This window comes from Aquarana catesbeiana, linkage group LG11 (assembly GCF_042186555.1).
Source record: "Aquarana catesbeiana isolate 2022-GZ linkage group LG11, ASM4218655v1, whole genome shotgun sequence".
In the NCBI taxonomy this organism is placed as follows: Eukaryota; Metazoa; Chordata; class Amphibia; order Anura; family Ranidae; genus Aquarana; species Aquarana catesbeiana.
Window position 1 is genome coordinate 237,992,787 of NC_133334.1, and position 15,505 is coordinate 238,008,291.

At 48.4% G+C, this 15,505-nt stretch overlaps 1 protein-coding gene across 1 annotated transcript in view; it reads left to right on the forward strand.

The window, feature by feature from the left end:
* LOC141111750 (uncharacterized) overlaps positions 1–15,505 on the forward strand; it is an 82,046-nt gene that overhangs the window by 36,743 nt on the left and 29,798 nt on the right. Inside the window, exon 2 of the mRNA XM_073603887.1 lies at positions 716–1,510. Coding sequence (XP_073459988.1) covers positions 716–1,510 — 795 coding nt within the window. The remainder of the gene's footprint in view (positions 1–715; positions 1,511–15,505) is intronic.

Here is a 15,505-nt window from a genome sequence, read left to right on the forward strand (position 1 = left end):
CTCTCTCTGTCAGTGCCCCCCCTCTCTGTCAGTGCCCCCCCTCTGTCAGTGCCCCCCCCTCTGTCAGTGCCCCCCCCTGTCAATTCCCCCCCTCTCTGTCAGTGCCCCCCCCTCTGTCAGTGCCCCCCCCTCTGACAATGCCCCCCTCTCTGTCAGTGCCCCCCCCTCTGTCAGTGCCCTCCCCTCTCTGTCAGTGCCCATCCCCCCTCGGTCAGTGTCCACCCCCTCTCGGTCAGTGCCCCCCCTCTCTGTCAGTGCCCCCCCTCTCTGTCAGTGCCCCCCTCTCTGTCAGTGCCCTCTCCTCTGTCAGTGCCCCCCTCTGTCAATGCCCCCCTCTCTCTGTCAGTGCCCCCCCTCTGTCAGTGCCCTCCCCTCTCTGTCAGTGCCCACCCCCTCTCTGTCAGTGCCCACCCCCTCTCTGTCAGTGCCCCCCCTCTCTGTCAGTGCCCCCCTCTCTGTCAGTGCCCCCCCTCTCTGTCAGTGCCCACCCCCTCTCTGTCAGTGCCCACCCCCTCTCTGTCAGTGCCCCCCCCTCTCTGTCAGTGCCCCCCCTCTTTGTCAATGCCCCCCTCTCTGTCAGTGCCCTCCACTCTCTGTCAGTGCCCCCCCCTCTTTGTCAGTGCCCCCCCTCTCTGTCAGAGCTCACCCCTCTGTCAGTGCCCCCCCTCTCTGTCAGAGCTCACCCCTCTGTCAGTGCCCCCCCCCCCTCTGTCAGCCGCAGCAGTGTGCACCTTGCCAGCCAGCCAGCCACCCACTGACCTACAGCAGGGATCCAGGCCAGCCTACCGCAGCAGTGTGCACCGTGCCAGCCACCCACCCACCCACTGACCCACAGCAGAAAACCAGCCAGCCACAACAGGAGCCACCCACGGTGACCCACCCACACCAGGGAGCCAGCCAGGCACAGCAGGGTGCTGACCAGCCACCCACTGGAACCAGCCACAGAGGACGTGGGAGTCAGCCACCAACAGGAGCCAGCCACCAACAGCAGCCAGCCACAGAGGACACGGGAGCCAGCCAGCCACAAAGGACACAGGAGCCAGCCAGCCACCAACAGGAGCCAGCCACAGAGGACGCGGGAGCCAGCCAGCCACAGAGGACACGGGAGCCAGCCAGCCACAGAGGACGCGGGAGCCAACCAGCCACAGAGGATGCGGGAGCCAGCCAGCCACAGAGGACACGGGAGCCAGCCAGCCACAGAGGACGCGGGAGCCAACCAGCCACAGAGAACGCGGGAGCCAGCCAGCCACAGAGGACGCGGGAGCCAGCCAGCCACAGAGGACGCGGGAGCCAGCCAGCCACAGAGGACACGGGAGCCAGCCAGCCACAGAGGACGCGGGAGCCAGCCAGCCACAGAGGACACGGGAGCCAACCAGCCACCAACAGGAGTCAGCCACAGAGGACGCGGGAGCCAGCCAGCCACAGAGGACACGGGAGCCAACCAGCCACCAACAGGAGTCAGCCACAGAGGACGCGGGAGTCAGCAACATCTGCAATACCCATAGTTAAGGTAAGAGGAGCGCTACACAGTGCCAATTTTATTTTTACTTTGTGAGAGGTTGGGGCAGGGGTGAGAGTCATGGCACATGGAGGGGGTCCCATGAGGAACAGAGTGAATGAAGGTGTTCACTGTACACTCTGTTAGATAGAGGCCCTCCTCCAGGTCCCATTATACTCCTTTTCAGTCTCTAATGGGACCTGGTGGGGACTCTTTCTAACAGATTCTATAATGGACACTGAATGGGCCTCTGTTAGAGAGACCCCCCTCTAGGTCCCATTAGACTCCTTTTGAAGTCTGTAATGAGGGTCTGTGACGGGGGTTTGTGATGAGGCAGGGGGGATGTGACGTAAGGGGGGGGCTAAGGACACTGATGTAAAAGGGGGTATGTGATGTAAGGGGGGTACTGAGGACATTGATGCAAAAGGGGGACTGTGATGTGATGTGAAGGGGGGGGACTGAAGACACTGATGTAAAAGGGGGTCTGTGATTTCTGCACTAGCAAAACACAGGTCTCTCCAAGGGCAATAGAAAACAATTGTTTTCTATGTGTCCTGTTCACACTGCAACAGCGCCACTGCATGCTGAGCAGTGTGGTGCAAAATGCATACTGTTTCTATGCACTGCAACTGAGCTGTGGTGCATAAAAATGAATGAAATGTATTTGCATAAAGAACTAGTTACGATCATCTTTGGGTCAAGAAGGACTGAACAGTTTAGCTTTACTTGCCATTGAGTCAGAACTTTTAAATACTTTGTCCTACGAAGATATTATCGATGAGTTTGCCAAAAAAAGTTAGAACTAAAAAATTGTAGGGAGTTTCTTACTACTATAATCTTTAAAAGGCATTTTCTGCATTACAGAGTATTTTCAGTCTGTACAATTAAAGCCAGTTATTTTCAGTGTTCTCGTGTGTGGAGATATGTTTTTAATTGATCTATTGTAGCAGTCATCGATAAAGGACCAGAATAGTGGTGTGTGTGTGTGTGTGTGTGTGTGTGTGTGGGGGGGGGGGGGGGGGGGGGCATTGAAGGACCCGGCCTTGGGGCGGCAAAGGGAGTAAATCCGGGCCTGAAGATGTGCATGCAGTAAATGCATTGTACAATACAGGAAATATAAATACTTTCATTTGTGTTTATATTAACCTCATTAACCCGCACAGCAGGAATTAAACTGGAATCTGAAGGAGCAGCACTATCAAGCAATCAGACTTTACTGAATTGCACAGTGCTGTCAGTCTAACAACGAGAGCTTGCTACCAGGAGATAACCGTGTGATGACCTCATCAGGGTGAGAGTGCTCTTTCATTATCCAATGAGCACACTCAGTTATCAGAAGCAGAGGAAAGGATGCTGACTGTGCTGTTCAGCAGAGCTCTGTGAATCGCTAAACTGGATGGACACAATTACAAATCCTTTTGATAAAACATCTTCTGTATATGTATATTACCTGTGTTTGTAGCTGTTTCCATTTTTAAGCAGTTCAGAAACCAAACCTTGCAGCAGAAGAGCGTAAACGTGCAGGGTCCATGGTAGATGCAATAAAACAATTTTTACGTACAGGAAACAAAAATAATATTTAATCTTTGTGTATTTATTCCTGCACTCGGAAATAGATTTGCGCAGGGCATTAGGAGTAGATATAACATCCATGTAATTATATGACTGCCAGCTGGGCTGAGTGAACACCATCCACAGTCCTCTGCGTAGCAATGTAAATATTCAGCAGGACTTTGATACAATCTAATGTACTCTGTGACTTATTATCCTCCCGGCTCAATCAGGATTTGCTAAACACGTGAAACAAGCGTGAGCTTTATAGGCAAAGTCATAAATTTTGGAGTGTGAAGCCGTCCAAATGAGGAAGGAAGCAGAGGTGTTAGAAAGAGAATAAAAAGGAAATAACTAGGTACAAAAAATTATTACTGGAAATATTCAGTCTGTTAACTAATACAGCACGGGCTTCTTGGACAATGAAACAGCAAGAGAAGCAAATCATTTTATCTATGTTCTTATAAGCATAGCCATACCTTTTATAGCCTTTTTTTTTTTGTTTTTTTTGTTTTTTTTCATCCTTATTCTGCTTATTGTTTCTATTATTCAGAGTATATTTTAGTGAATTGTAATAATAACAAAAATAGCTAATATTATTATCACATCTCTTTTTTTTTTTGAATGCCGACATAATTTAAAACTCTCTATGATCTGGAAGAATCACACAAAATCCCACTGTTAACTCCAGCCAGAAAGTAGCAGTATTTTTTTCTAGTATTTTTTTTTTTAAGAAAAAGAAGGTAACAAATATATAAGATAAGCCAAATAAAAAATAAAAAAAATACAAAACTGTGTTTTCTTTTATAGATAGTTGCACTGATTTTCTTTTTTAGGCTTTCTTCCTTTTCTTTTCCTGGTGATCCTGCTAGTAATCTTGCTGTTTTTCAACAGAACAAGCTGTCCTGCAGATGTAGCAATTAAAGGGTTGAGGCAAACTATTTCACACTGACAGGGATACTTACGATGATCACCTTTCCAAAATGAAAAAAAAAAAAAAAAAAATGTTGCTGTAAAGTGGTTGTAAAACCGTGGATGGGCTGACATCTTTTCCTTGTCATTCTTCCAGGTTTGCACGCTTTGGCTATGTGATTGGCCGGAGCCGCAATGGCGTCACTCGGTTCCAGCAGGGAACTATGAAGTTCTGGCAAGGTATGCTTGACCTTCAGAGCGCATGTTCCGGTGACGTAACTGGCTGCATCCAGAGTGCAAAAAAAGTACTATCTTGTATTGCGTAAATGTTCGTAATAGTGGGGAGAATAAAAGTTCCCTCTGGGGTAGTAGGTGAAGGTTATGTAGAATAGGGATTAGGTAGGGAAAGTGGTAAAAGTAGGGAGTAGGGTTGGAGATAAAGGAAAAAAATGGAGAGGAATGAAGAAGGGAGGAAGAATTTGGGTAGGGTCGGGTTATGTGTAAGAGGCAGAGTTATTGCTAACTATAATGCCGTGTACACACGACCGGTTTTGCCGTCGGAATAAACTCCGAAGGTTTCTCCGACGGAACTCCGACAGAATTCCATTCAAGCGGTCTTGCCTACACACGGTCAAACCAAAGTCCGACCAAAGTCCGACCATGCAGAATGCGGTGACGTACAGCACGTACGATGGGACTAGATCAATAGCCAGTAGCCAATAGCTTCCGTCTCGTACTTGCTTCAGAGCATGCGTCGTTTTTGGTCCGTCGGAACAGCATAAAACAACCGATTTTCCTGTTCGGAATTGGTTCCGTCGGAAATATTTAGAACATGTTCTATTTCTAGGTCCGTCAGAATTTTCGAAAAAAAAAAGTCAGATAAGGCACACACACGATCAGAATAGATGATGAAAAGCTTCCGTCTGACTTTTTTCTGTCGGACATTCCGCTCGTGTGTTCGCGGCTTTAGTTCTGCAAGTGAGCTCCAAAAGGGTTTAATAAGGTCACATTTCCACCAGATATGCAAAGTCGCTACACTCTCTTTGGAGCATCTCCAGTAGAGTGCCATGGCCGAAGAATAAGTAAGTTTGTATGATGTTTCTTGCTAATGGAACATCCGTGAGTTTGTTTGCAAGAAGAGTTGTATTGTTGGCCGGTGAATGTGCATCCTGGGCTCTCCTTCCAGAGTCGGAGAAAGCAGGGTTTGCAATTTCCCAAGGGGCGAGCAATTGTTTGTATAAAATGAAGATGTATGCCTTACTGGTTTGCCTTCCATGCAGATTTATTCAAAGGGTGTCATGGTCTTTAGCAATTGGGGTTTCCTTTTGTACAAATAGTTGAGTATATCATTTATGATTTGTAAGTAAGGCCACATTTGGATTTCTGGTATGTGTAATTGATGTGGTGGGAGTAGTGAGCCATTAGAGGAGAAATGTCTCCCCTGAGGTGACCTAATATCCCAGAAGGGTAGTTATTCATATATTTTTGGTATGCTGAATAAATAGGAAGATGTAACAGATATAACAAAGGTGTTATCTCAATTTGGCTGCCTGCAAACATGGAAATACACTTTAAGGCCCCCTGGCTAAGAATTTACCTAATTTATCACCATGCTTTTAGTGGAATTCTGTTTGTATGAAGATGTTGCATTTTATGTCAGAGTGCGTATGAAGCCATACCCCTCCACAAAGTAGTAGCACTTGTGTTTTGCCAAGACTAGGGTATTTCAGATAACTTACTGCCCCAACTCAAAATTGCACCTGAACCCCCCCCCTCCTTATTCCCTAAATAAGGACACTGACACTGTATTGTATTGGATATTAACTCAAAACCATATTTAAACATAAACCTTCTTAAATGCTCCAGCTCTAATACGAATAAATGATTGCAGATCCTTGACGACACCATCTTCCAAACTTTGGAATCTGTGGTACATCTAGGTTCAATTCTGTCCCCAGCCGCAAAACACCACCTCAAGGACTCACAAACTGACCACAAACCCCTACCACCTTACTACCCGGTAGTCTAGACTGAACTAGACAAACCGGGTGGACTCCACACCTGAGATGGGTCCCACCATTTTATCAAATACCTCATTTTGTATCCCTCGTCAAGGACCCGAACCGCCACAGCGGCATGTGTGACACCTTACACTTGTGCCCGCCACCACACCAGAACAGCCCTCTGGATACCATCCTGCAAGCCCAAAGCCCATAGGTCTATCCCAACTGCATTGAGATGTACGCCATCCCCTTTAAGGTACCTCCATGTGTCAATCTCCAACTCCAAACTCAGGACCACCACCCCACCATTACGAGCAATAAACCTGCCCACCTCTTTATTGATCTTTATACGGACCCTGTTAAGTTTCTCAATTGACCGAGCCCCTCTCCAGGACGTGCGGGCAACAATGTCTGATCACACCACAATCAAGTCAGGAAAAGAGGACCGTAATCGAAGGAAATCCCACTGTATATCCTTGATGACCTGTCTCATGGGACGATGAGACATGCCCCCCCTCTCTGGCAACACCCAACTGCCTGCTCCGAGTCTAACCTCAGCCCTCTTTGCCCCCCAGAATGTAAACACAAAAACAGAAAGACCAGAAAAGACACAACACACATATTTTTTACGAGAACATTTTTTACAGCATGTGGGGCCTAACATAAATACGATATTCCCAGGACTCCCATCTGCCAATACGCTTTATGACTTCCTTAGGAAGGCCACACCGAGCCGCCTCGGTGGCTGCTTCTATGCGAAAAGAATGCACAGCGTAATCCCCAGGAACCAATCCCCCTGCCTATAAACATTTTCGGAAAACCGCCGTGAATTGGAACTTGGAAAGAAATGGGCCTTCCATGTGGATGAATAACGAACGACGAACGATCGTGGATGGCGTTGCCCTTGAACAGTTCTGCTTGTACCCCTCTCCCCAACTTTCCGTCTTGGATCGCCTGATCCAAATCTTGACTGATGAATCAGAACACTGCACGTCCCCCAACATGAGGCCCCCTAGCACTTTCTTGGAAGGACTGAGCAGTTCACTGATCTGAAAAGCCCCAAAGAAGGCCAACAGAAAGGCTGCTCTAAACAGAACCGTCTCAAAGCATGAGGAACAGACCCCTTCTATGTTCACCAGTACCGAACCCAGCACTGAAAAGGAAACCGGGTGCTTGTAATTCCTGCTGTGACTACCCCTACGGTAACTCTTAAGCGCCTGACGAATCACAAAGGACTTGGGGAAATCCGCATACCCTGACAGCTTAAAGAGAAATGCCAGAGCTGCCAATTTTTCTGCCTATCCCGGACCCCGAGACATCCTTCGTAAGGTTGCTGCAGACAAAGAATAACACCAAGGATGACATATCCGCCCCATCAGATACCCCACCTACCTCTTTCAGTAAGAGAACCATTCCTGCCAAACCTTGGAATAGGCCGCCCATGTTCCAGCGCTAAGTGAATCAGTCCAGCAGCGATTCCATAGCAACGTTCCACAACTGCAAAGGACAAGGCACCCCCACCTGTTCTGTCTCTGGCCCTAGAGCACGGAAAACGTCCCACTGGAAACGAGACAGAGCATCCGCTCATTTGTTGGTAGACCCTGGGATATGCACAGCATAAATAAAAATATTAATCCGCAAACAACTTAACACTAAATAACGCAACAGCCTAATTACTAGAGGCGAAGAGGCCGATATGCTGTTAATCGCTGACACCACCCCCAGGTTATCACAATTGAAACACACTTTCTTGTTCCTAAAGGCCTCACCCCAAAGCTCCACTGACAGAACTATGGGAAAAAGCTCCAGCATAACCAAGTTCTACAGAAACCCAGCCTCCTGGCAAGCCGCAGGTTACTACTTCGCACTCCATCGTCCCTGAAAATATGCACCATAACCTACCAACCCCGCTGCGTCCGTGAAAAGGACCAGGTCTGTATTGCTAACCGGTCCCGACTGCCACAGCAAATGGCCATTAAAAGATTCCAGAAACATGTTCTAAATCAGCAGATCAGCCTGTACTGTCCTGGACAGCCGCACATAGTGACTAGGTACCCTGATGCCTGATGTGATAGTTAGCATATAAAGAGAACCCAGTATTGCTACCGGGATTCTGACAGATGGCTACTTTTGCAGCAGAAAGTCTAAACTGCTTGGTTCCAAAAAGAGTACAAAGTTTATTAATAATACTAATATCGATACAATTCGTTACATGATATTGATAGTAAAAGTGCAAGACAACTCCATATATTATACTCCCCGGGTCCCATCCATAGGAGGGATGACCCGGGAAGAGCTAAGTGTATACAGACACAGAAAAACAAAAAACAACACGTACACAGCACTAAAAAGACATTTGGACAGAAATCCACCTCCCACACACACAGACAGTCCGGACGTCAGCCTAAAGCCTTTATTCACAGGAAAAATGCCAGCTATATTGCATAAAAATAGGGTTGATATTATGGCCTGGCCATATAAATTCACCAAACTGTACAGGTTTCCTGTGAATAGCCATCTGTCAGAATCCCGGTAGCAATACTGGGTTCTTTTTATATGCTAGCCTAGTTTCTTTAGCTACAGCAGCAGCACCTGAGCAGGTGTTAATTACCGAGGATTTCTTGAGATAACCACAATTGGTGTTTGGTTCTGCAGGAAAGGCTTTTTCTTTTTCTCTGTTTCTCTGATGTGATAGTTGCCTACAGAAGATCCATCCCATGGGAATAATTCAGCAGGCAAAATTCAGCTTGCCTAATAAAGATTGCAATTCCTTCAATCTAATCTTCTGCCATCTAACAGGCTTGACTCACTTCTTGGCGGAGTGCTACCAATTTGTCAGTCTACATTCCATGGCCACAGAATCAATGGTAATTCCAAGATACACCAGTTCTGTAGCCGGGCCTTCAGTCTTGGCAGCCGCCAATGCCAAACACCTCGGCCAGATGTTGTAACATCGCTAGCAATATCCCGCAACACCGGTACTCCGGCGGCCCAGTGCACAGGAAATCATCCAGATAATGGATGACTGAGTTCACCCCCGCTACCTCCCTAACTGCCCATTCCAGAAACGAAGTAAAGGCCTCAAATAAGGCACACGAGATGGAACAACCCATTGGTAGGCAGCGATCTACAAAATAAGACCCTTGCCAACAGCACCCTAAATAACGTAAACTTTGAGGATGCACCGGCAGCAGCTGGAACACCGATTCAATATCGGATTTGGCCATGAATGATTCCTTTCCATACTTCCAAACCCAAGAGACGGCGTCATTGAACGATGTTTAGGTAACCGTACAGACCTGTTGCTCAATATCATCATTCACAGAGCCATCCTTGGGGTAAGAAAGTTGGTGAATCTTCCTAAACTGCCCTGGTTCCTTCCTGGAACCACACCCAATGGGGATACCACCAGCCCCGGTAAAGGCGGGACAGGAAACTGGCCCGCAATGCGACCTAAAGCAACTTCTTTAAACAGCTTGGCCGACACCACCTCCTGATATAAAAGTGCAGAGCGTAAATTCCCGGAGATGGGAGGGGCCTCTCGCACTGCACTCTGGATGAGAAACCCTTCCTTAAACTCTGCCTCCAAAAGCCCAGCCACAGCTCTATCAGGATATCTACTTAGGAAAGGGAGCATTTTTTCCAGCCTCACTGGCGTCGTCCCTTTTTCCACCGGCATCACCGGCACAACCCTTTCCCTGTTTAAAACAGTGGAGTAGAGGATGGGCACTCCTGAGCACTCGTGTTTGTAGCGACACAAGCTTCCAAACCGACATGTCCCCTCATTAAACTGCCAGCAAAACCCCTTCCTTCTAGGGGCCGGCGATCCAGAGGAGGAAGCACCGCTGACCCTTCCTGGAAAAAACTGACCCGTAGCCCTGGAAGAAGTCATCCACTTCATCCAGAGGCTGATATCCTTGTGGGCCCACCGAATGGAGGGGCAAATGGCCTTTCGCTGACTAAATTGTTGGTCATATCAGAGCCACACCAGGCCACCATACACCCTGTGAGCCCACTAATAGCCTCTAAGTAGCAAAACAAGGCCGAACAGTTCTCCGGGGCTTTTCCCCCTATCACACTGGCAAATATTGCGAAAAGCTTCTCAGAGGCTTTTCTCCGGGGCTTTTTCCCCTATCACACTGGCAAATATCGCGAAAGCTTGCAACCAATTAGCAAACGTACCTGGAATAAGCCGATACCTCCTCTTTTCATCTTCTTTTTTGCTCTCCTCTGGTTTGACCCGGTCTAAGTTGAATTTTTCAAGCGGGAGCAGGGAAAATATTTCCACAAACTCATCCTTTCAAATCTTTTCTCTGCACCTCCAGCTTGGGGTGCACCCCCAGCAGTCCCTCGAAGCACACATATACCTCGCTGCATCCGCCAAGCGCACCAGTTTAGCATCCTTATCCTTGCGTTCCGCCCCGATGACTACTCCTGCGGCTTCCTTCTCCATCTGCCTGCCTGTGACCACCGATGATAGCTCCTTCTGAGGGACAGGACTAACCGTAGCAGGAGACTCCCTAACCTGAGGGGGAGGGCCCATGGCCTAACCGGGGCAGAGTCCCTCCCTACTCCATCTTCTAAGCGGCGCAACAACTCCTGAAAAAAGTCCCAAAGACCCCCATCTCCCCCCCGGACCAGGGCACCCCCACCTTGTCCGTGGAACCTTGATCACTCCCCCCAAACCCACAATTGGCACCAAAGATGAAGAGGCAGTTTGAAAAGACACAGAGGGAACAGACAGTGACTTACTAGGCTGCACTGGGTGGGACACCCCTTCAGCCGCCAATCCCGACACCCCTGCTGCCTCCAGGGAATCCACTGCTCACTCCCCTTTCTCTGAACTGCTGTTAGCGCCCTCAGAAAGGACTGCAGCTTGCCCGTGGGACCTCCGCCACTGACCTGCTGATGACCTCCTCCTGGGCACAGCTGGTGACGTTTGCTGTGGTGCGCTGGACTCTCCTTGAGGGCTCAGGCCTCCACTGCTCCGGCTTCTCTCTCTGACGTCATTGGCCAGTGCCGCTGTCCCCAGTCGCTGCACAAGCACCGCTCTGGCCAGCCCTCCCAGGCCCTGGCCTGGACCTGGAGGCAGGGCCTCCCAAAGACCACAGAGCCTGCTCCATGAGGCGCGCTGTCCACCCTCTGATGGTGGCCGCCGGCTGCACCTGGGGGCATGCCAGCACCCGCTAGAGAGGCTCTCCCTCGCTGGGCTGGCACTCCGACCGGAGCATCACCAGCAGTGCCAGCCGCATGTACCTGAGCCTGGACGACCAGGGAGGGGACCGTAGCAAGCGTGAGGTGAGTGTCATCGTTCCTGCGGTCTCCTCCGTGGACGGGGATTCCTCCCAGGCACCCCCTTGGCGGAAGCTGAGGAATGCTTAGCCGGGGGCCCTGAAGGGTCCCAACTGGGGCTCCCAAGCCGGCGCTGAGACCTCGGGGCTGAGACGCTCCGGAGGCCTAGACCTCCAAGCATGAGTAGAGGCAGGCCTCGGCTGAGGGGGGTCCTGTCTCACCCCTTGCAGCGATGAGGAGACTTGTTGCTGGACCCAGTCAGGGCCATGGATATCTGCTGCAGCCCTGAGCTGGCATAAAAGCTCTTCCAGCTCAGTCATTTTTCTCTCTCCACAGGCAGAAACGCAGCACCTGGCTAGACTGATATTCCACCACCGATTTTCCACCTGCAACTGATGCCTCCTCGTTCCTCCCCTCAACTATTATCCAGCTCCTCCCAATCCTGCATGAAACATTTCCACTGCATTTGTGAAGAAGGCTTCAGGGCGCGCAAGAAAGTCCAGCAAGCGCCAGGACAGTCTCCTACGGTTGATTCAGCTGTGTGATCGGGGCATCACCAGTGCAGATCTTGCTCAGGAATGGCAGCAGGCAGGTGTGAGTGCAGCTGCACGCACAGTGAGTTGAAGAATTTTGGAGGATGGCCTGGGGTCCAGAAGGGTAGAAAATAAGTAACTTCTCCCCAGGAAAAACATCAGGGGCAGAAAGATATTCTGCAAAAGGTAAAAAAAATGTTCTGCAAAATTGGACTGCTGAGGCCCGGGGTAAAGTAATTTTATCTGATAAATCCTCTTTCTGATTGTTTGGGACATCCGGAAAAAACCTTGTGCGGAGAAGAAAAGTTGAGCGTTACCATCAGACCTGTGTCATGCCAACAATAAAGTATCCTGAGACCATTCAGGTGTGAGAGTTACTTCTTAGCCAAGGGAGTAGGCTCACTCACAGATTTGCCTAAGAAAGCTACAAAAATGGTGAATAAAGAATGGTACAAAAAAATCCTGGGAGTGCAACTTCTCCCAACCATCCAAGAACAGTTTGGTGACGAACAATACCTTTTCCAGCATGATGGAGCACCTTGCCATAGAGCAAAAGTGATAACTAAATGGCTTGGGGAACAAAATATCGAAATTTTGGGTCCATGGCCAGTAAACTCCCCAGACCTTAATCCCATTCAGAACTTGTAGTAAATCCTCAAGAGGTGGGTGAACAAAAAAAAAAAACCCACAAATTCTGAAAAATTCCAAGCATTGATTATGGAAGAATGGGCTGCCATGATGTGGCCCAGAAGTTAATTGACAGCTTGCCGAGGTAAATTGCCGAGGTCTTGAAAAAGAAGGGTCAATGCTGCAAATATTGACTCTTTGCAAAAACTTAATGTAATTATTAATGAAAACCTTTGGTACTTCAGTATACCATATACCATGAGAAAAAGATCTAAAAACACTGCAGCAGCAGACTTTGTGAAAATTAATATTTATGTCATTCTCCAAACTTTTGGCCACGGCTGTAAAGAAGAATGCAGATAAACAGGTACAACTTATGTACGAGGATTCATTTCATCTCTGTGTATCACCTGAGGCCAGTCACTTCACTGGGTACATGCAGTGCTGTTTCTAAGCCTAGGGCGACACCTTGCGGGGGGTGGCAAAAGCCACCCCCCCGCACGAAACAAAGCCCCCCAGACCTGTCTTGCCAAGTCCCAGTGCCCATGGCCGCCTTCCACACAAATTCAGCCACCAGCGTCGGTGGCTGGTTTGCTATTGCACGGCACTTGTAAATATTATGCCAGTGTGCTTGGCCGAGGGGGGGCTGAGCGGTTGGCCAGACCAGCTGCACGCAATTTGACTGGCTCTGCCTAAGGCCCTGCCTACCCTCCTCTGCTGGTGGCCCCTGATGAGGCCGCACTGATGGGCACTGACAGGCTGCACTGGTGACCCCTGATGAGGCTGCACTGGTGGCCCCTGCAAAAGCTGCACTGGTGGCCCCTGATGAGGCTGCACTGGTGGCCCCTGAGGAGCCTGCACTGGTGGCCCCTGAGGAGGCTGCACTGGTGGCCCCTGATGAGGCTGCACTAGTGGCCCCTGAGGAGGCTGCACTGGTGGCCCCTGATGAGGCTGTACTGATGGGCACTGATGAGGCTGCACCGATGGCCACTGATGAGGCTGCACTGATGGCCACTGATGAGGCTGCACTGATAAGCTGCACTGTTGAGCTGGGCACTGATAAGGTGGCGGTGCACTGATGGGACTGTACTGATGGGCACTGATAGGCTGCACTGATGGACACTGATGAGGCAGAACTACCGAGCATCGATAAGGCTGCACTGATACCCACTAATGAGGTGGCACTCTTCAGCTGCGCTGATAGGGCTGCACTGATGGCCACTGATGAAGCAACACCGATGGCCACTGATAAGCTGCACTGATGGCCACTGATGAGGCTACACTAATAAGACTGCAATAATGAGGCAGCACTGATATGAGGCACCGAAGAAGTGTGGTTTACAGATGACAGTGTGGGTCTTAAACAGGAAGGGGTGTGGCCTTGACAGAAAGGGGTGGGTCACATTTAAATTAGGGGGTGCACACATTTAGTCGGGCCTAGGGCAGCACAAAACCTAAATACACCACTGGGTATATGTGAGGGTTTACAACCACTTTAAGTTGACAGTCTGACTGTTTTATTATCTAAAAATATGTATGTATGTAGTATGAGTATGAGGATCTGTCTGATTGGAAACTGATTGATGGTAAATCTAATGAAGGTTGCACAGGGACTGTACAATTAGATAGTAAAGTATATGACCAGCTTCAGGCTATATGGAACCATGTGGACATTTTTAAAACAAAAATGGGAAAAGTGACTCTTTCTCAAACTCACAACTGTAGACCATTTTTTTGCAGCATTATAAAGTTGTGTTATGTCACAAAGTATCATCCACTGACAAGTGGTACACTCATACTACCTGCTCTTGCTTGGAGGTCACTGTGAAATTGTTTCCCCATGAGATTTTCCCAGAGCACACGGCTTTATGAAGACATAAGCAGGTGTGACAAATGGTAGCCACAGACTGTGACAGCCCTGGGAATTTAGACTAACAGTTGTTACTAACACCGCTGTTAAAATGATTGCCTTTCCCTATACTTCGTGTTCATCACTTTCCATTTTAATAATTTAATATGGCACTTCCATGATACATGGGGTGTGCTTCATTAATGAAGGTCAGCTTTCGTCTCTGGTGACAGGCTCCGTTCAGAAGAAAAGAGGAAATGCGACTGGTATTTTTGGAGAGGGGGATCACCATGTGGATTTCCTGAGAGCATGTTAGGGACTCACGCATCTTGTTCACCTTTTGCTTCTTCATTAATAAAATGACATTGAAGAAACTGAGATGTGTAATGTTTAGGGAAATGAGACAGATACTGCATACAGCAATCACAATTCAAGGAAATACACAATGATAAGCTATGAAAGTTTTTCTTCATTTTTTTATTGTTCTTTTTGTATGTTTACCTCAAAGGCCATGTCCTCCCCAAACTGATACTGTATTTATGGTTAGTATGGTTGCTGCTGTAAAGAACTGGAGTGAGATCCCACCACTGGAGTTCCTTATTCTAAATTAAGCATATCCATTGCTAAGCAGACCCATGGTATCTTTTTGGAATTACCTAAAAAAAGCCACTGTTTTGAAGAAAGCCCTTTTTCAAATGGTTAAATTTGGCTGTTTTGGATGGAAAATACTACTAACCATGGAATTTAGTCTACTGTGCCAATTAATCAACGTTTTGTACGTAAGTCCCACCCTTTTTGTATATGGCAGATGTAAGGAGGTTAGATTGTGTAAAGGTTATGTTTTACAATGATGTTCTGAGATCCTGAAACATGGATGAGCCTGTCACACCTAGCTCTCCCTCACTCTAGTTTCTAGCATTGTAGTGGTAATAGACAATAAGCAATGTGGTACAGGAGAGCCTCTCCCTGTACTGTTATGTGCTTGCTCTTATTTTCCATTGGTCCATCACAGCTCCACCACAGCTCCTGTGGGCTCCATGCCCCGAAAAACTTGGTACCTCTTGTATGTGGGGCCCAGAGACATATCTGCCTCCTTCAATTCAGGGCTTAACAAGGGTCCTGTTTAGTCTTCTGTGAGTATCAACATTCATGGTACCTGCCCAAGCAACTTTGGTGTCTAATGTGGGCAGAGGGGTACATTAAAGCTGGGCAACTTATAGAGTGAATTTGAAATGTGCCA